Below are 21,156 nucleotides of genomic sequence, written 5' to 3'. Positions count from 1 at the left end.
GCAGACCCTCTGGATGTCACCGATGACCCAGTTGCTCTTTGGGAAACATGGGATGACAGAAGGCCTTCCTACAGCAACCAGTTTGTCAAAGTTTCCCCAGTTGTCATCTTCTGTCTTGTTGTTTGATTCTATTTGTCCGCTCCTTTCATATAGTGTTGTTATTTTATGAATCCACTTTTAAAAGTTCCTCTCTAGTGGCGCTCCTTGTTTCTGTTTGTTCTCCTCCTTGGACTGAAGTCTTCTTTCCCGTTCCACAGATAAAGTCCTGGGATGTATGGTGATGCGCATGTGTCTCTGTGTTTGTTTGTGTGTGTGTGAGTGAGTGTGTATTGATGTGTGTGTTTCTATGATTAAGTATGTGTGTGTGTGTGTGTGTGTGTGTGTGTGTGTGTGTGTGTGAGTGTGCACCTTGCGATGCTGTGCTCTTTCCAGCTGGAGAGGAACAAGGTGCCTGTCTGAGCTGCTGACCCGTGGCTGAGAGGGAGTTGAATGAGGGTTGGTGACTGACTGTGTGTGTGTGAGTGTGTGTATGCGTGAGTGTGTGATACTGAGAGAACGAGAGAGGCAGAGAGAAAGAGAGGGAGTGAGTGAGTGAGTGTGGGAGGGAGAGAGCCGGTGTGTGTTTGCGACAGAGAGAGAGACAGAGTCTGTATGTGTCAGAGAGAGCGGCAGTCAGCGAGTGTGTGTCAGCTAGCATGGGGCAGTGAAGCAGTAAGTGAACGGCCTCACGCTCTGCTGTGTGCAGTCAGTCAGTTCTCTCTTCTGTGGAAGCACCGGCTGAGTTGTCCTGCATTTTATCCTGGGCAGGGCCAGCATCTAGGGGGTTGAAAGGAGAGGGGTGGGGTGGGGGGAGGTGGGGTGGGGCCACCGCACTCATTCATAACCATTTCAAACACAAGAGAAAGCCTGCATCAAGAACCATCCCCTTTTCTATTCTCTCTCTCGGAAAAGTTTATTCTGTGAAAAACAAAAAATTTGCTTTTCACCTGAGGATTTTTATTATCCTCTTTTCATGGTCGCACCTGGAAAGAGTTACATCCCCTTCCTATTCCATGACCTCTGCTATCTCCCCCATGATGTGAACGGTGAAGCATTTTGTAGCACGGTCAAATCAGTTCCATTACTGTCCATGAGCCAGCTAAGAGACCGTTTTTGACACCTTCGCTCTCTTTTCTTCTCTGTGGCCACATGGGGCAAATTAAGGGAGCCTTTCCTTTTTTTTTAACGGCTGCTGGTTTGAATCATCAAGCAGTCGGAAACACAGCGCTGGTTGCAGGAGTGTCAGCAGAGTTAGTCCAGATGAAGCCTGAGAGACTTTCTGATCACCTGTGTTAATATTTCAATGAAACACCCTCTCTGATCTTTGCAGTTTAATTTGGGAGAGCCGGACGGAAATGAAGAACACCTTTTTTGTGACTTCCCACACTCTTGTCTGTTTTTTACAAGCTATGTAATGAACCTGTTAGAGCAAGGCATTAAAGCTCAGCCAAAGCAGTCCGGTTAACAGTGAAGACTCTTCATTTTGAAATTTATATTATTCTTGACAATAATATGAACAAAAATATAATGTAAAGTTAAAGGAATAGTTTGGCATTTTCTCACTTTCTTGCCACAAGTTAGATGAGAAGATTGATACCATTTACGATAAATATGAAACAACAGCCAGCAGCACAGTTAGCTTAGCTTAGTAAAGGGAGTACAGTAGAAACACATGGAAACACCTAGCCTGTCTCTGTCCAAATGTAACAAAATCCAGTTGCCAGGAAAAAAGCAGAAACTCCACAAAGTTAATGGTCATAACTAGAATTGTCGTTTGTACAGTTTTTGTAAACAGCGAGATATAGTGTGTTAATTATTGAGCTTTAAAGGTGCGGGTAGGTGAGTTTTGTTACCTTTGGACAGAGCCGGGTTGGATTTTGTCCCTGTTGTTTTGAGCCTTTAAGTTAACTGGCTGCTGGCTCCAGCAATATTTACTGTACAGACATGAGAGTGGTTTTCTCATCCAATTCTCGGCAAGAAAACAATTAAGGGCACTTCTCAAAATAAGTTTTTTATTTTCAAAGTGAGATGAAAACTAGCAATTAATTCTGTTTGTTGATGCAGATGCTCATAAAAAGATAGAAAGAGATTTTAAAAAGAGAAAGATTAAGTGAGAGAAAGAGGGAGAGAAGATGCAGAAGCTCTCATGTGAGGCTGTCCAGTTAATGGTGGCAATTACATCCTTTTAAAAGAGTCCCTGTTTCAATTATGTGTACCACCCTGAGGCCATGCTTGTCCGGTGTTGGAAGTGTGTTTGAGGACTTTGTGCTCAGAAGAGGGTGACAGTCACTTCACACTCTTTAGCTTGTTAACTTCCCCAACAGACTTGCTGCCCGCCTAGCCCCTATTTAAACCTCACCATCATAAAAAAAAAAAAAAACCTATGAGAAAAAGACCAGTCACCTCTTTCTCCAAACTCCCAGCTCCAACGTTCGACTCCCACAAGCCATTCCTGTCAACCTGCTGGTATGTTCTGGTCCTTGGTGCCCGCCAGGCTTCTCATCAAAGCTACTTTCAGCGTAGTTCTATGTGGGCCCTTCGTAAAAATCACAGTCTTTCACCCCCAGTTAAACCACGCTGCCATGTCTGTTAACTTCCTCTGGCTTTATCCACCTTCCGGTTCTTAACTCGTCTTTTCTCTCCCTCTGTCTGTCTCGTTGAAAGTCAAATCTCTTCTGCATGGAACAGTTTTTAGTCACCACCATGCATGGGCTTTTTATTTTACTGGCACTGAGAGTAAGAAAGAGAAACAAAGAAGAGTATGAAAAAGAGTCAGAGAAAATCGAAAATGTGTTGTTTGTTAGCGTTGTATGAAATTGTTTTCCCCATCTTCAAAAAAAAAAAAAAAGACCTAAATAGTTGTCAGGACATCTGAGTGTTTGCAGGCTTGGCTCCATGTTTGACTTATTGTGCTCTCTCTGTCAGCATTGTAATAGAAAATTATATGTCTTAACAAAGTTATATAAGGACATTGGATAACAGCTGCCTCACAATACAACATTGATGGAGCTGCATCATCGCGGCCAATGTAAGGTCTCTTTCCAAACTAATTAGTTACAGTATATGGGATATATTATGGGATATATTTCATGTCTGTAATAGGAGCCATGATTTTAGTTCTGAAGAAGTAATACATCAAACTTTTGCATTAAAAGGTGCTGCTCTCTTCCCCTCTCTTTGCTGATTGAGGCAAATTGCATATGCTTGGTAGTCAGATGACGCTTCCAGCTCCCAACAGACTCCATATGTCAATTATAAACTCTCCCAACCCCTTAACCATTTTTCTTTTCCAGTATGACATTGATCATGTTCAGAGCAGAACTGCTGACTCTTTTACAGTCTTAAAAGTTCAAATAGAACTTGTGCTATTCTTTGCTTATCTAAGAGTCAGCTGGAGAAACAGACAAGTCATTGTGCTAAAGCTAAATGAAAATGTATGGGATCTATTTTTTAGGATTCTGTTCTCATCTAGAAAGCACAATAATAGTAAAAAGAATATTATGAAATATTCAAAATCATGTCTACCTAATGCTCAGTGTCGTAAGGTGCTGGAGTGTAAATTCAAAAGATATAGAAAAAAGGACTAGGGATATATAGATTTGTGCACACTATTATTTTATGAACAGGACAGACGATCTACCATGACCTCAATGCCTTCCAATGTAGTTTACTTTTAACTTTAATTATTTTTTAAAGACTTTCTAAACTTCCAGTATATCTATTATACATGTTGTATATTACTATATTTAAAATATTGTAGATATAATTAAAATACAACATTCTATGGTTCTGTTTCTCTTTTGTAAAATAAATAAATAAGGATATATTACTTACTCTTGGTTTTACTCGATGAAGAGCAAGTTCTTTTGTCATAATGGTGTCCCTCTGGCGAACATACATACAAACAAATAAAAGAAAAAGAGAAAGAAAGAGAAAGTGGGAGAAAAATAGTATGAGAACTCCCAGGAAGTTCCAGTTGTCCTTCCTTTACTAGAATTCCCCATAATTAAAATCATACAATCATTCGATGTACTGTATAACTTCTCAAAAATCAGAGTACCCCCTGAGGTCAACAACAAAGCTCAAGCCTCATGTGAATGTCAGATGTGGCAGCAGATTGCTTTGTGGTGTCTTGGAAATGTTTGGGCTCTGAGCTCAGTGCCAGAGCAGACACAAGCATTATGGATTTCTCTGCTAAATGTCTTAAAGTGGAATGTCCCGGTGTTTTACAGTGTGCATCTTTGATGTTAAAAACTACAGTAACTTTAATAATTTCAAGATTATAACGTTTACTGAGGGAATTAAAAATGTTGAACATTTTAACTCTGTTTTCCCTTGTCTAGATTATTTACAATTTGTTATTAAATCAGTGCATAATCCACAGCACAACCTCTAATGTCAAAGATCAGAAACAGATACAAGGAACCTTTTGGTAAAAAAGAAATAAACAATTCTTGATCTGGCTAGCTGCACCTAAGTGTGATTCCTCACTACCCACATGCTCGATGCCTGTCTGCTACAGATGGATTACTTTTGGGCCTGTATTCTCCTCCCTGTATTAAATTAGGTATGGTTCAGCCGAGGTTGTCATATCCTGAGTGAAGCGTTGAGTTGAGCTGTGCTGCGTGGACGTGCCCTGAGCTGAGAACACCACTCTGTGAGCCAGGCACCCAAGTAGGATGTTCTCAAGTGGAGGAACCTAATCTTTCCCAGCAGGGATCCAAGCAGCTCTGTAAGTGTATGAATAGAGATAATATCTCTATAATGAGGCCTGTTTTGTACCATCAAAGTCTTCAAAAGGGTCTGAAACCCGACCTCCCTCCTAGTTCTGACAATCCCTCAGTAATAGCTCCCTATTATTAATTGTGCCTGCTAAGTCCTTGTCTCTGTCTTTCTCGCTCTTTGCTCTTGTAGTTGTGTTTTAGCTACTCACCCTTGACCTAGTGCTTTTAAGTGTACTGACATACTGTTCGTTTGTAACTCGGTGCTGGAACGGTATTTGTTTTCCTTTTTTTTTTTTTTTTTTTTTACAATAAAACAGTTTCCAGATACACAACAATTTGCCTTTTCTAACTGTAGACGCTAAGGTGCAAAGAGTTACACCACTCACATAAGGAAATTATCTCATACATATTATCCACGGGCAGTAAATTCTTTTAATTTCAGCGATTATGCAATTTATCCTGTCAGCATGTCCAACGCTGCATGTGTTGTTGGTACAGACCCAACGCAGGTGTGCTTGATATCTTTTAACAGTCTGCTGTGGTTGGCTGACAACATCCGGACGTGGTTGAGGAACTGACCAGACCACGACAACTCAGCCCCACTGAGGAAATGGCCCTTTGCATATCCTGCTTCGTGACCATTGTCTATTGTCAGTTTATGATAAGTGGGTCGTCTATCTGATGCTGTGAAGAGTTCTGAGAGATCCAGCCTCCCAGTTCTTCACAGGATACTATAACAAGTTGAGATCCAACTGATAATGGTGTTTGATGAAAAAAATGTGACTTGTCGGGGCAATTAAACATCTGTGTGCTGCTAATCTGATGTACCAGAAGCACACACAGGGTGTAGATAGAACAGGATGGTAGTGGTGAAGATAGGAAATATACTTTGTTGACTCAGCATTTCTCCTGATGAGAACGAAGAGTGATGAAGCTGAAGTAGATACAGTGGCTGAGCATTGAGGTTTACCTAACGTCATTAAAGTCTGAAGGATACATGATTCTCTCTAATTATTCTATTAAGATACACTTGTAAATAGTAGCATGACACATCCTAAGACATTTCAAGACTGACTCACTAATTGAATCCATCTTAAAATGTTTGTGGGGAAACCCAGTAAGAGCTGTGTGAGTCATAACAGTCCAGTAAAGCCCTGTGCATAAGCCTGAAGGGTCATTTAGATGTCTGTCTTACTGTAATGGACAGTAATGGGCATAAAAAGTGTGATGTGATTTTATAATTAATGTTTGTATCAGTGCTCTGAATGTTTACAGCAGGCCGTAAAAAACCTTAACGTGCTGCTTGTCTCAGCTCAAGCCCTCAAGTATAATTTAAAAAATATGTTCAATAAAGTTTCCAAATTCAGCTCCAAATATGACTCTTGGTTGTCTTGGATGTCACATATGTGGAGGCTCATGAGGAAGTTACTTAAGGAGCGGTTTTTTCCACATGGGACAGGTCACTAATTCCATGTAAGAGGTGCAAACACACACACAAGAGACTCACTTGCACACACAGACGCATGCCAATGGCATTTACCAACACAAGCATCTCAAAGATAAGTATCTCCATCAAGTTTCCCTGGCCAGGTGAAGCAGTTTCAAAAACAGCCCTCTCTCCATCTGTTAAACAAATAGGGAGCCCCTACAAAGGTGTGCAAAAGAATCCACATGATCAAAGTGTATGAGAATGGCAGCCTTGTCCTGGCCTGGCCATTATCAGGCCCCATGAATGCCTGTCTTCTCCTCTTTTGTCGGCCGAGGCATTGACAGTCACTCACCCGGCAATGACTGTCACACCAGCGCAAAGAGCCAGCCGCCGACAGGGGCCAACCACATCAAACGAGGCTGTCAAGGGGCCCTGCTCGTGAACCGTGGCAACAAACACCTCCTGATCCTCACCTACAGCTCAGCAGCAGACACCCACCGCTGTGCTCTCAGCCACTGCCTCCACTGAGAAAAGATGTACTGCCTGGACCTCATTTCCCTCTCTGACCCCCCCCCCCCCTTTCCCCGTCAAGTAGTGCTTGTGTTAACCTCCAGCCTGCCGAGACACAAAGGGCTGCTAAAGTGTTTAAGAATGCTTTATGGATGCATGACAAGGGGAGGCTGACACTGCTGGGGGTCAGAAAGCATACAGGATGTGAATAAGATAAATTCAGTTCTTACTTTCAATTTGGTGCTGAGTCACACTCGATTTAAACTGTATGATGTTTGAACTTCAAAAGTCGAATGGAAAAAGAAGACAGTAATTTTCAATAGTCTGTAGCGACGACTTTGGTCTTCCAAGTCAGCATGAGTGCACGTTACATGTGATAACATACTACTGACTAAAAGAATATAACTTCTTATGTAGTGATTTATTTCCCTCATTGAATGAGATGTTTAGACAAGCAAATATATGTACATCTGTCTAGATTTTTGTGGCAGTTTTCAGTGGCTGTTTATACATCTACAAAGTTTGAGACATTGTAAATTTATTTTTACATTTACACTGAAAGGCCTATGCAAAATAATTTACAACTTTGCTACTTTAATATCTATGTCTACAACAACACTATTAGATTGAATGACAATGTATCACTTGAACCATCTATAATGAGAGTAAATGCAGGAGAAAACCTACTACAGGTAGTAAATTTAGTACTGGACAAAGTAATTTTGCAGTATATATATATATATACACTCAAGAGCTAGTCATATAATGTGCCGACGTCAAAGTTGCATGAGCAAAAAATTGACACCTAAAAGGATGATATATGTATGAGGGGTGGGAAATGATATTAATGCAGATATACTGTACATGCCAATGTGAGACAAAATGTGCTGCATATCATTGTAAGGCTTTGATCTCTATTCCTATACTGTGGTGAGACTGCCACCTGTAGGCCAAACACTGCACCATCCATTTCAAACTACTTTATACTAAAGATCCCCTCCAGCTATGTTTTATGACATACAAATACTCTGCTTTGAATAATAATTTGTGTCTGATATAGTTTTTCCACAATAAAAGTTAATAAATTTTACCTTGTGAAAATTACATCTACTCATTTTCCCTCATTAAAAATCCAGAATCTATGAATATATGAATATTTTTCATTTCAGAAGTTTTCCTGCTGGACACAAGATGGCTCCTACTTCACTGTAAAATCCATTCTCAGTGTATGTGCACTGGAGGCTTCACGTTTCCACATCACACCAGTGTAACCTACTTTGGTTACCAATAGAATTGATTTTAAAATTATTTTAATTACCTATGAAGCGCTACACGGGCTGACCCCACTCTATATCTCTGAATTATCGTGTCCCCTGGTCACGGGGAGGTCATTGAGGTCTAATGACCAATGCCTTCCGAAATCTAGGCTTAAAACCGTACTTTCGCGGTTGTGGCCCCCACCCTCTGGAACCGTTTTCCCCTAGTAATAAAAAACTACAGTCAGTCAATAGTTTTAAGAAGCTCTTAAAAACTCACCTGTTTCGTAAGCACTTATCTCGTAATGTGTGATTGCTTTCTGTATTGCTTTCACTGGTTTTATTGTTGTATCTGACTTCCGTGTACTTTTTATGGTTTCATTGTTTTTATATTGACCTTACGTGTTGTTAAACTTTTTATTAATTTATCTATTTTTTTCCTTTTTATTCTATTTTATATTTCTCTCAATTGTTTGCATTGTGCAGCACCCTGTAACTCTGGTTTTGAAAGACGCTTTATAAATAAAGTTTACTTTACTTTACATACTTGCGTGAGTTGAATATTGTTCAGTTTCCAGATTAGTTGTAATGTCACAAATCATGCTGGTAGGCCCACAACTCTAACTTATATTTTCAATTAGCACAGAGAAACTTTCCACTTTCAGCAGATGAATGTGAAAACAACCTTTTAGTGTCAACCTGCACATACGTCATTCTGCACAGTGAAGCTCAAACATTCAACTGAAGGAACAAGAAGAAAAACACATTTTTGAGTGGAGGGGGACTTAAACATTTCACTTTAACCACCGAAAAGCCAGACAGGTAAAGAGAAACATAAAAAGCCAACTCTGAGAAAAAAAAAATACTAGAAGAGAGAGGATAAAATATAGATTTAACATAATCTCAGTAACAACTAAATTTGTCTAATATGTATGTATCACTAGTCCTTTAAATCTCTCTACTTTTGGCCTGAATCAAGACTAAATATCATCTTCTAAGCAAGGTAAGAGAAACAAAAGCTGCACTCGATTTATCTGCAATCTTCTCTCCAGGCCTTAATCTACGACGATAGCTCCTCGCGATTAGCTTGGTCTATTTTAAAAATGGCTGCTTAGTGCTTAGAAGTAACGCGGTTATTGCATGTCAACATGTCACTCCTCAGAGTATGTGCCTTTGCCAAATGTCTGAATCGTCGCAGTTTATTTGAAAAGTGTGCTTTTCGTGAGTCTGTTGTGGGCTGCTGTCGGCTGTGTCTGTCGATAAGAAACGGCGCAGTCAGACGGATATCAGGTGAGTTGAAGGATATTCAGTCACGAATAGACACACAGCAATAACTTAGCTGCAGTATGAATGACAAGTTTGACTTAAAGGTCCATGTTCTTACATGTTCGTGTAACCCAGGTTTTACCTAATAGTTAATATAAGGTTAAACGAACTAATAGCTAGTTTAGCCTGCTTTAACAGTGACCGTTAAGAGAGGACATTTTGTTGTTGGACATGAACTTGACGGTTAGGTTGAGAGTTCCTCCGGGTGTTTCGGTTTAACGACTGACCGTCTGAACCGGTTACTTTCAGCCGGATGTGTCCGTGGTTGTCGTGGTGACGGCAGCTGTTGAAAACACGAACAGGACAAGTAGGTGTCCTAGTAAAAACCTGATCAATTTTAGTTGAAGATCCCCTCTAGACATGTTTTAAGATGTATATAAAATACTCTACTTTGAATAATAATGTATGTCTGATATGTTTTTTCCACAAAAAACAAAACAAAAAAACAGTTCAATTATCTTGTTAAAATCCTTCAAAATTACATCTAGTCCTTCTCCCTCATTAATAATTCCAGATTTTATGAGTATGCAAATATATTTCATTCCAGAGATTTAACTTCTGGACACAAGATGTCTCCTTCTTCACTGTAAAGTCTATTCTTATTGTTTCTGCACTGTTTTCACATCACACTTGTATAAGTTGAATATTGAACCAGAATTGTCTTCCAAACTATTCATGATGTCACAAATAATGCTTGTAGGCCTGCCTCTTAAAGTTGGATTTTCAATGACCACAGAGAAGCTTTCCAGCAGATGAATGTGGAAACAATCTTCTAGTGTCAAACTCTGCACATACATCATTCTGCACAGTGAAGCTCAAACATCCAATTGTAGTGACAAGAAGAAAAACACATTTTTGAGTGGAGGGGGACTTGAATCAGTGCATACTCATCTGTGTTTATTATCTATGCTAACAATCTAGGAAGTTATATTGTGCTTGGCAAGAAGCATTTACCTCTTGTTTCATATAATGTGGGAAGCAAAAAAATAGCATAGTAGTTGGGATTTTATACCATTATTCTCAATGGGAAGGTGGCTCACATTCAACCAATTAACCTGCTGTGTCATTGTGTACACACTAAAAGTACAGTTTGTGCCTAAATATTGTGTAAACTGTGTGGTCACACGGCCAGTAGTCACCCAGTTTGGGTTTGACCATCAGTGTGGGATACCCCAACGAGATTCAGCATTTACTCTCAAGAAAGCTATTTAAAAGGATTTATTTCAGAAAAAGTAAGTTAAGAAATGTGAATGCTTCTCATCAGCAACACCATTTAATTTACATAATGTAAGATGAAAAAGACCAGACGAATACTGTGTTGAACATTCAATTTAAGATAATTTAAGGCTTTTATGAGGACACCTACAACAGCTGCCATCGCTACGAGCAACCACAACACATTTAGCTGAAAGTTGCCACTGAAGAGGGTCAGTCGTTGAACCGAAACACTGGTCAGAACTGGCTTTTAAGTTGCATTTGTTCATGTGATAACCTCAGATGATATATCTGTCACTCCTTTTGATGGAGACTCTGTGAGAAAACGTCCTGTGCTGCCAGAGATCCTTCATAGCATCCTCATTTTTAGCCCCTTTTTGTAATCATTGAAAATATTTTACATGTAATTGCCCATGAACTGCAAGCAGTAAGTAGAGAGCCCTATTAGTAGTATTACTATTACATTTAGTAGCATCATAGTGTAGCAACATATGCAGTAAAAGACAAAAGCCAAGCCTGAGATGTTGATTATCGTTGAATTGAAATTGGTCAGGAAGTGGAGATGTATTTTTGCAAGATGTTCTTCTGCAGAATTTAAGCACTACTTGTTTACTCACTGTTTTTGTTTGATTGTGTGTGTGTTGTTTTATTTTTAGAGACACCACTGCTGCTTCAAAGAAGAAATATTTCATTTGTAATCCCAAAGACAGAAGATGCAAAGAAACGTGTGCTGAAACAGTCTCAGCTGTTAGATGGTATGTTGTTCAACCAGACAGGTGTGCTACATTTGTCCTACTACCACATTTTTAGCCTTGAAATACCGGGTATGTTGTGTGGTATTGAACACAATCAATTGCACTGTCATAAAATCTAAATGTCTGAGCTGTCATATTCTCTGACAGTTCTCTGACAAGTTTTCTTCTCTATGTGCTCTCAGTCTCAGATTTCACTTTACTCTTTTGTCCATTACTCTTGTCCTGATAGTACTTGCTAGGTAGTGCTAATCAGTCATTGGTGGTGGCATTGCCAATGAAGCCTATAGTGCTTTCTGTATTTCATTGTGTTGCTCTGAAAAGGGAAGTTAACTCACTGTAGATGTCTTTTCTATTTCTCCCTCCAAGTGCTAGATGCCAGGATCCAGCAACTCCAATCTGACATCATTCTAGATGTTCATCAAGCAAAGGTGGAATTTGTTAAAGCCCCTTCCTCTGGGAGGGTTTTATCTGGTAGGGGTGCCAAAAGCACACCTCAGGAGAAAGGTGACATTCCTAAATCAGGACAGATTATCGGTAAAGGAACTTCTAAATCCCAGCCCAGCCGCTGGATGGAAAAATTAACTCAGGAGAAAAAAAAGAAACAACAGCACCTGAAGAATGTCAAAGAGAAACCAGCAGCAAAATCTAAAGGTAGCAAAAGCAACTCAATGCTCCCTGGTACGACACATAAAACTATTTCTACCACAGCTAAAAAGACTGCACCCTTGATTAAGAAGAGCAGAGGTCACATGAAATTGTCTGATGAAATTCGTGCTGCAGTTTCTTCTACTGCTACCACCTCTGCTGCCGCTGCTGCAGCAGGGACAGCAGCCATGTCACACAAAGTGTCTAAGGGGAAACGGAAGGACTCTAAAAAGAAAGACTCTAAAAATCAGGTTTCTGGTGAAGAGGGCCAAAATCAGGCTGTTACTGATGCCCAGTCCAGGGCTAAGGAGCTAGCCGAGGTGGAGGAGCTGGAGAGGAGGCTCAGTCAACAAGTGAGCCAGTGGACATCTTCTAGTAACCCAGAGCACCTACATGTACAGGAGAGCGGTGAAGGAACTGCATGTGGGGACATCCGGTTGAGCATTCGCTCTTACCTGGAGGCGACTGTGTTTGCGGGGGACGTTGAGCGAGCACACTGTTTCCTGCTCAGCCAGCACAGAGTTATGAGTCGACGTAAACATCTCAGCACAGACATCTACAACATCATGATGAGGGTCTGGGCCAAGAAGGTCAGATCAAAAACTATGTTTTTTTTTCACTGTCTTTGAAAACTGGGCTTATGTGGTTTTGGCTATGGCCTTTTATACCTCTGAGACAAAATACAGTGTAAAGTATGTGTGACAGTAACAATTTCAAGGTTTGACTGAGTTTAAAATAAACTGAACACAGCCTATTTTTAACTACAGCACTTTATAGCATTTAGCAATATTTTTGTGGGGATGATTAACCAACCAAAACACTGAACTAAGTTGAGGTAACTGGTCACACTGGTTCTTGAAGGTTTAAGGAAGTTTTTAAATATCTAGTGAAAGATGAAACGCAAACAACTGCATTCATCATTATAATTACACTGGTACGAACTAACTTACTAATGATGGCAGGAAAACAGTAATTTGTCACTTACAAATGACTAAAACTGTGTAAGTGTGGTTCTCTGGCAGTAGAGGGTGTTTTTATGACACCTTATAAGGAAACCGCATCAGTTAAATGAGTCATTGTCCAGCTGGAAGGAGTTGGTGTTTCCTTATTGTCAATAAACTTTTCTCGCATGTCTCTTTCTGTGTAGGGAACATTGAATCAGATTGGTCGCATGTTTATTCTGTTAGAAGAGGCCAGTCTGAAGCCAAACCTCGGATCCTACTGTGCTGCTCTGGAGTGTATGGGCCGCAATCCCAACTGCCCTCCACGAGTCATCACTAGGTATGCGCACACACACACACACACATGCAAACACATACTACCCATGAATCTCCAAGAATCATATAGAATTTTGTTTGTGATAAATCGTATTTGACACATTTGTTTGGTATTTTTTGATATTTCATAAGTGGGGTGTTACTGGAGGGCCACAAGACTGAGTTTTGAAAGGAGAACTTGTGGCAATACTTAGACTTACCAGCAGGGGTCATGTTAGCATCATGGTTTTCACTTTTGAAACACCCTGTCTGAGTTCTGGCACAGACTTTATTTAGCATTGTTGCAATGACTGTCATTAAGGATGACTGCTTTTATCTTAAAATGTTGTTGGGGGAAAAAGCATATTGTGTCTCTGAGGCAAGCATATAGTTTTTGGTGACGTACCCTCTAGTAGTGGCAAGTTAGTCAACCCGTTTTAACAGCACAGACTGCATTTACGTCTTGTTGAGTTGTATAGATGTCAAGCAGCTATTTCTTGGTTTTGAAAATGTTTGTCTTCGTCAGTGTGCGTTGATTCTATCTTGTGTGTCTTGTGTTCTCCATATATGGATATTTCTATGACACAAAATCAACTGTCAAATACCATACACATTCTAATATTTAGACCAGGATAATGTTTTTACACATTATACATCTTACAAATAAATATAATATGTAGCACAGCATCTCATACAGTTTGTAACCACAAAAAACAGCAGAACACAGCGGGATTCAAGATGAAAGAGGTAAATCAGCCTCATGTCCAGTGCACTCTACACAAATAAGTAATATGTGACTTGTCTGTAATGTATGCTCCTTCTCCATAATACCAATTTAAAAGTTTACTTAAAATGTAGAAGTTGTATAAAAATATATTTCATATTACAATATTACTATCATATTTTTATTGCCCCGTGTTTTTTATGTTGGTGTTGGTTTGCTTTGATTTTCATTTTATTCTTTACAAGTTTTTCTTGCTAAATTGGTTCTAAATTGGTAAAATGTTCTCCATGAGGATTTGTTAAGTTTACCTTTGTTCCCTTTGCCATCATGGCTACGTCATGACCTGCACAGTTGTGAAAACTCAAGTTGTCTTGTGTATCGATTGTAAATGAAGGCATGCTTTATTTTGAATGGTATGGAAACAGTATCAGTGTTCAGTACAGATAAAAGTATTGCTGATTCCTTTCCCTGGAGGGCTGATGTTGTTTTTATAGCGACTCAGCATTGAATTATTGTTTCTCAAAAATGTTGTTGATTTTGGAAGCCTCTTTGATAATTATCGCTTTTCACAAGGCCACATAAAATTGTTTTGGTTGTGGCAGCATGCTGACACATTGTTAATGAGACTGGCTTAGACTAATTGTCAAAAGACTGCAGAACTCCGATGATATGGATTGTTTTGTATTTAATTTCTTTTTACTCAGAAAACCTTGCAATTATTTGCAACTTTTTTCATCAAGGACAACTTTGACAGCCAGTAGCCAAGTTGTGTCTAAACAGTAACTAGGTCATCCTGACAAATCACTGTTAAGTATTATTAATTGAGTTGTTATGTCACTGACTGTGTGTCAGCCCCACACTTAGATTTATTGCATGACATTTAGCACACATAGACCCACTGGGCACAGCTCAAAGCTTCAAGAGAAAACTACATGTGTCACAGTGTGTGTTCCTGTTTGATGGCAGCCAATACAATCAGCAGGACTGCTGCCAACGCAGTGGCAGGGCTAATATTGAACTCTCTTTTTTTTCAGATGACACTAACATTAGTCTGGAGTTATTATAGCAAGAAAAAAAACTACAGAGCACAGTGGGTGTTTGTTTTATTTACCTTTTATCTAACTTTCACAGGCTGTATTTCAAGACTTCATACATCATAATAACATGGTGTACAGGGCTGTTGTACTCCAAAAGCTCTTCTGATAGCAGGTCATTTTCTAACCCTAGGAGGACACAAGTAGTGTCCTTTGTGGCCGTCAGAATCCCACAATCCCTTGTGTGCTTGTCAGATGTGGTACATTCAGGCAGTAATTCTCAAATCCACTGAAGAAATGCCAGAGACTTGTCCATCAGAGGGCACTCACAAGTTGATTTTACGCAGTAAAATGCTCAGTACAGATCTCCTCCTTAGTTTGGTCCTAGTGTTTACTATTACTTAAAAATGGTACATTGTTGCCAGTTGTAAAAAATATCAAAACTCAGGTGCACATGGAACATGAAACCATGCTTGGTTGCTACTTTGTTTACTACTTGAAGACAACTTCCCCTTGGTAAACTTTTGAGAGTTTTTTTAGTTTACGAGTTGAAAAGGACTGCTTGAATGCATTGTTAGTTTTTTGGTTGTGTGAAATTAGGCCATCACATTTTGGGAGAAGACATACCTTCAGCCTACAGCTCTCAGTCTTCTGAAGGTTTGACCTTCATAGGCTATGTCCTTTTAAAGGTGTCAGCGTGTGAATTGGGAAACAGTTAGTTTCTAATTACACCATGCAAAATAGCCCACTCCTACTACTTGATTTTGTAGTGAAATGATGAGATCTTATCACTTCCCTCATGTCACCGCAGGCTTGATAGTTGTTTGAGAGCTTCGTCAGCCTCAGTCACGCCGAGCGCTGTTGCACAAACCACACAAACACACAGAAGCTCACGCATACTTTCCTCTTGGGGCCTGGGGACATCACCCTATGCAGTGTGGTACAGTAGTGGGACAGATGGCAGGGCACTGGGGTTGTTGGTAGGTATCTGGTTGGTCCATCGATCACTGTAAACTGATGCCTATATGACATTGTTCTGCAGTAGTGCACTCCTGCTCAGTCTCTCAGCCTATCTTTTCTCTTACCCTCTGTTCCCTCTCCTTCTCATTATCATCATTTTCTCTGTCACTCAGTTTGTTTGTTTGTCTGCCAATTTCTTTACTGTGCTCCCCTTTATTAGGGCCCAACCACCGTACTCTCCTAATATCACTCTCGCCTCTGAAGTCTCCCCTGCAGCAGCCTTGCCCTCAGTGTACCAATCTGTTCCCACTCTCACACACACACATGCCTCAGACTCACACACACACACTTATCCCTTTAAGTTTTCCCTTTGTAAGTGCTGTGTCCTCCAGAGCTCTTTGCTCCCTAGGGTGCAGCAGAGCAGTCACCAGGCTGATTATGCTCTATCTTTCAACCTCTCTGCCCTCTTTGTTCCTCTGGACCACACTGCCAGCACCCGGACTAATCCTCTCTTTGTTCAAGGCTCTCTCATTTACTCAGACCAAAATTGCACGTTGCATCAAAAGACACTCCAAGGCATGAGTGAGAATACTCAAAAATGTGACCTCTTTGGTTTGCTTTAGAAATATTCCCAAACACACTGCATAACTTTAAACAGTAGACACATGACTTGTATCTTGTACTACAGCTCCTTCCTCATATTATTCAACCATTATGTGCAGAACCCTGCTTACTTCTGATTAGATTAAATCGGGGGAAGTTGCTGAGCCAGGATTTCCTCCAGATGGTAATTAGCGTGCTGCTGTTTATAATTGTCTTGAGGAAAAGGTGTGTGGGGTGAAGCAGAGCTCTCTCATCCTCTCTGGTCGATGACAAATGTTTTTTCCGCACCTATGTCTCTTGGCTCAGTCATGTAGTTCTCTTGTTAACCTCTAGGGTGCAGTGCAACCAAACACGGTCCTCAGGTTCCTCAATCATTGTTGGGCAGGGGCATCACACCTCAAAGTATGCATAACACTAACAAGGTTTTACCCTGGAGACAAGAGATAAGATACCTGTTTTAAAGAAAGATTAATTAAACATGTAAAGATACTGCATAGTGCACACTGTAGGTCCTACAAATAGCCTACAGTACCTTTTGTCTGTGCTTCACTGAATGTCAGACATGGTAATAATACTGTATGGCCTATATTATGGAATATCAGAATATCAATGTGCAGCATAAATAATAACATACATATTAAAATTTATAAATGATTTACACAAACAAAATATTCATTTCAGTTTAGCCACAAATCACAGAGGAGTAAAGATCCACCAGCCTGAAAATATTCGTTCACAGGCCTTGTTAGGTATCACATATATAAAATTGAGTTATGAAATAATCATACTGCTATACCTCTCATTTGTATTCCAGAGACTGGTTGCACATTGGCATTACCTGCATTGTGCAGTCCAGTCATGGAGACTGTGCTCTCTCTAGGAGATCTCTAGGAGATTCTGTTTAAATAAACATTTCACTGATGTCGTCAGTGCCCATCTGTCTCTGGATCAAACTCACACTTTCAGTCTGACAGAGAGGCCTGTCAATGCAAATACTTAAATTGATATTCTGCCACTGTCGATTATGCTGGGGGAGACATATACAATGATCCCACAGACGGGGTTTTTTTCAAAACCTGAATTAATCAGGGAAACAGAAAGTTATCTGATTATCTTGGTCCCATTCCCACATCAAGAGGCAGGTCAGAAGGTTGTGAACTCTGAACTTGTGATCAAATGCCAAAGTCTTTTCCATCATAATAACAATATTCTCCCTCATAAATGAAAATCGACTTCTTGTGTCATCTGATGGGCTTGTTTAGCTTTCTGAATGCTAAAACTGAATAAATATCGAAACTAACCTCATAGAGAGGTATAGTAATAACTTTTTGCCACAGAGTTGGAAATAGATTATTCTAGGAGAAGAGAAAGGATAGAAACTGGTGGACACAAGTTTTAGAAGTGTATGTTTTAATGGTTGTTGTGTATTGGTTATTTTTATGTACAATTAATACACATGCTGTTGAGAAAAGCTAACATCTGGGACTTCTAAACTGCTAAAACATTTGTTCGCTATTCTGAGGAAAGAATTAACTTGAAAGACAGTAAACTAAAAAGCCTTTTTGTTTGCATTTTGATATACAGTATGATACACAATAGTCTGTTTTATGGAAACACAGCTGGTCTCTCTTCCCCCCACATCAGCAAGCTGAATTACAGTAAGTTAGCTGAAGAGCTAAGCTAACTCTAATGGCTTACTGTGATTTAAACCGTTTTGATATGTTGCAGCCTTATGCTAAAATTGTTTTGTTTTTTTCCTTTCATCAATCTACACTCAATACCCTATAATGACAAAGCAAAAACACAATTTTTCAAAATCTTTGCAAGTTTATTAAAAAGGAAAAACTGAAATATCACATTGACCTAAGTATTCAGACCCTTTGCCATGACATTATGACATTGCTATGACTATAAATTTAGCTCAGGTGCCTCCCATTTCTCTTGATCATCTCTGATGTTTCTTCACTTTGATTGGAGTCCGCCTGTGCTAAATTTAATTGATTGGACATTGGTTTGGAAAGGCACACACCTGTCTATATAAGGTCTCACAGCTGACAATGCATATCAGAGCAAAAACCAAGCCATGAGGTTGAAAGAACTGCCTGCAGAGCTCAGAGACAGGACTGTGTTGAGGCACAGATCTGGGAAGGGCTACAAAAAATTCTGCTGCATTTAAGGTTCCTAAGAGCACAGTGGCCTCATTAATTCTTAAATGGAAGAAGTTTGGAACAATCAGGACTCTTTCTAGAGCTGGCTGCCCAACCAAACCGAGCAATCGGGGAGAAGGGCCTTGATAAGAGAGGTGACCAAGAACCTGATGGTCCCTGTGACTGAGCTCCAGAGATCCTTTGTGGAGATGGGAGAAACTTCCAGAAGGACAACCATCACTGCAACACTCCACCAATCTGGGCTTCACGGCAAAGTAGCCAGACAGAAGCCTCTCCTCAGTGAAAGACACAGGAAAGCCTGCTTGGAGTTTGCAAAAAAGTACCTAAAGGACTCTCAGACTGTGAGAAACAAGATTCTCTTGTCTGATGAAACCGAGATTGATCTGTTTGGTCTGGATTCTAAGTGTCATGTCTGGAGGAAACCAGGCATGCTCATCACCTGCCCAATAACATCCCAACGGTGAAGCATGGTGGTGGCAGCATCATGCTGTGGGGATGTTTTTCAGCAGCAGGAACTGGGGGACTGGTCAGGGTTGAGGGAAATCTGAATGGAGAAAAATACAGAAATATCCTTAATGAAAACCTGGTCCAGAGCGCCCAGGATCTCAGACTAGGCCTTAGGTTCACCTTCCCACAGGACAATGACCCTAAGCACACAGTCAAGACAACGCAGGAGTAGCTTAGGGACAACTCTGTGAATGTCCTTTAGTGGCTCAGCCAGAGCCCTGACTTGAACCCAATCAAACATCTCTGGAAAGACCTGAAAATGGCTGCCCACTGATGGTCTCCATCCAACCTGACAGCTTCAGGGATCTGCAGAGAAGAATGACAGAAAAGTCCCAAATCCAGGGGTGAAAGCTTGTCGCGTCATTCCCAAGAAGACTCGAGGGTGTAATCGCTGCCAAAGGTGCTTCAACTAAGTACTGAGTAAAGGATCTAAATACTTATGCCAGTGTGATATTTCAGTTATTCCTTTTTAACAAATTTTCCAAAAAAAATTCTAAAATCCTGTTTTCGCTTTGTCATTATGGGGTACTGTGTGCACAAGGCTGCAACATAACAAAATGTGAAAAAAATAAAGGGGTCTGAATACTCTGAACGCACTGTACATACATGCATCATGGAAAATACAGAGCGGATTTTACAGTACACACAAAAAAGATTTAATTATTGCTAAAAAAAAAAAAAATACAAAAAAAATTGTATTTTTATTCTAATCTTAATTTTTATTCTATTCTATATTCTAATTATGTGCATCAAAGAGATCTATGTTTTTAAAATAAATCATAGCATAGACAAAGCAAGTTCCACAGCTTTGTTGTGTAGAAACCATCATATTATGTAATATGATATTTGGGTGGCTGTGGCCCATCACAATAATTTATTAATTTTCAGTGTTTTTCAGTATTAACCAGATGCATCTTTGAGATGTGTTTGCTCCAATAAGTGAAATATGAAAGCCAGTAATCTCAGCAACTGGACAAATAAAAGTGGTCTTGGTTTTTTCATAAAAACTCCAGATATACATATAATATAGGCAAAAACTGACAGTAAAAACCTGGAACCTTGTATGTCCCTGTATATCCAGGTGCCTGATGCAGATGGAGGAGGATAGCCTGTCTTTGGATAATCTCTTCAGCCAGTGTGTGTTCCGGCAAGATGAGAGAGACATGGTGCTGAAGGCCATACACACCGTCCAGCCAGACTACCAGCCCAGCCTCAACCTGACCACAAACCAGAGCTCTTCTTCATTGGTTCAGGACTACTACACACAGGTATTTGACTGGTACCTCATAGGTTACTTACTTGGAAGTTAGTCAATAAATATTAAAATAGAACAGTACTATATACAGATATTCAGTTATTACAGCTGTGTTGACTAAATTGAGATAAATCTCTCAGAAAATGAGTTTATTGTATTTTATAAGGTAAGATATATATGATGGATATTAATTTAATATGACTTGATTTTGCAAATGTTCCTCGATATTCATATACAGTATATTGTCTCAATTACTATATGATGTGTATATACTTGAATATCATCAACATATCAGTGCAAATTAGGAAGAGGAATGGATGTATAATTAGCAGAGAAATACTAGTGGACCTGGCAGTTATCCTTGTGGTATGCCAAAGTTAATTATGGAGCATTCAGAGATTAATGGTTCAGGGTTCATAACTATTAAAAACACTTGTAAGGTGTTGGACTACATACTTGAAACTTGAATTCTTTATTGTGAAGTATTATCCCAGATTCATTATAATCAGGGGGCCGGTCTCTCTTGTGTCTGTAGAAAATAAAATTATCATCTGTTCCTCCAAAATCGTAGCGATAATGTTGTTAGTTTGGGCTGCTGGTCTTCATGCTTAAAATGATCTGAAAATAAATTCACTGTATGTTATAGTGACTGTTACATGCTTTTCTGCACCACTTTGTTACTTTAAAATGATATGATGTATCATAAAGCATCTTTGCCATACATGGATCTCATAAAGAATGTGTTTTCAG

The 21,156-nt window shown here is 39.7% G+C and overlaps 1 protein-coding gene across 1 annotated transcript in view; it reads left to right on the top strand.

The window, feature by feature from the left end:
• Positions 1 to 9,058: 9,058 nt before the first annotated feature.
• The window catches only part of polrmt (polymerase (RNA) mitochondrial (DNA directed)), a 50,179-nt gene continuing 38,081 nt past the window's right edge, over positions 9,059 to 21,156 (top strand). Inside the window, exons 1-5 of the mRNA XM_042417173.1 lie at positions 9,059 to 9,248; positions 11,156 to 11,254; positions 11,621 to 12,489; positions 13,047 to 13,180; positions 20,233 to 20,419. Of these exons, the coding sequence (XP_042273107.1) occupies positions 9,107 to 9,248; positions 11,156 to 11,254; positions 11,621 to 12,489; positions 13,047 to 13,180; positions 20,233 to 20,419 (1,431 nt within the window). The 5' untranslated portion in view covers positions 9,059 to 9,106. The remainder of the gene's footprint in view (positions 9,249 to 11,155; positions 11,255 to 11,620; positions 12,490 to 13,046; positions 13,181 to 20,232; positions 20,420 to 21,156) is intronic.

This window comes from Thunnus maccoyii, chromosome 7 (assembly GCF_910596095.1).
Source record: "Thunnus maccoyii chromosome 7, fThuMac1.1, whole genome shotgun sequence".
In the NCBI taxonomy this organism is placed as follows: Eukaryota; Metazoa; Chordata; class Actinopteri; order Scombriformes; family Scombridae; genus Thunnus; species Thunnus maccoyii.
The sequence above is the reverse complement of the archived record's forward strand: the minus strand, read 5'-3'. Positions and strand labels throughout refer to the sequence as shown.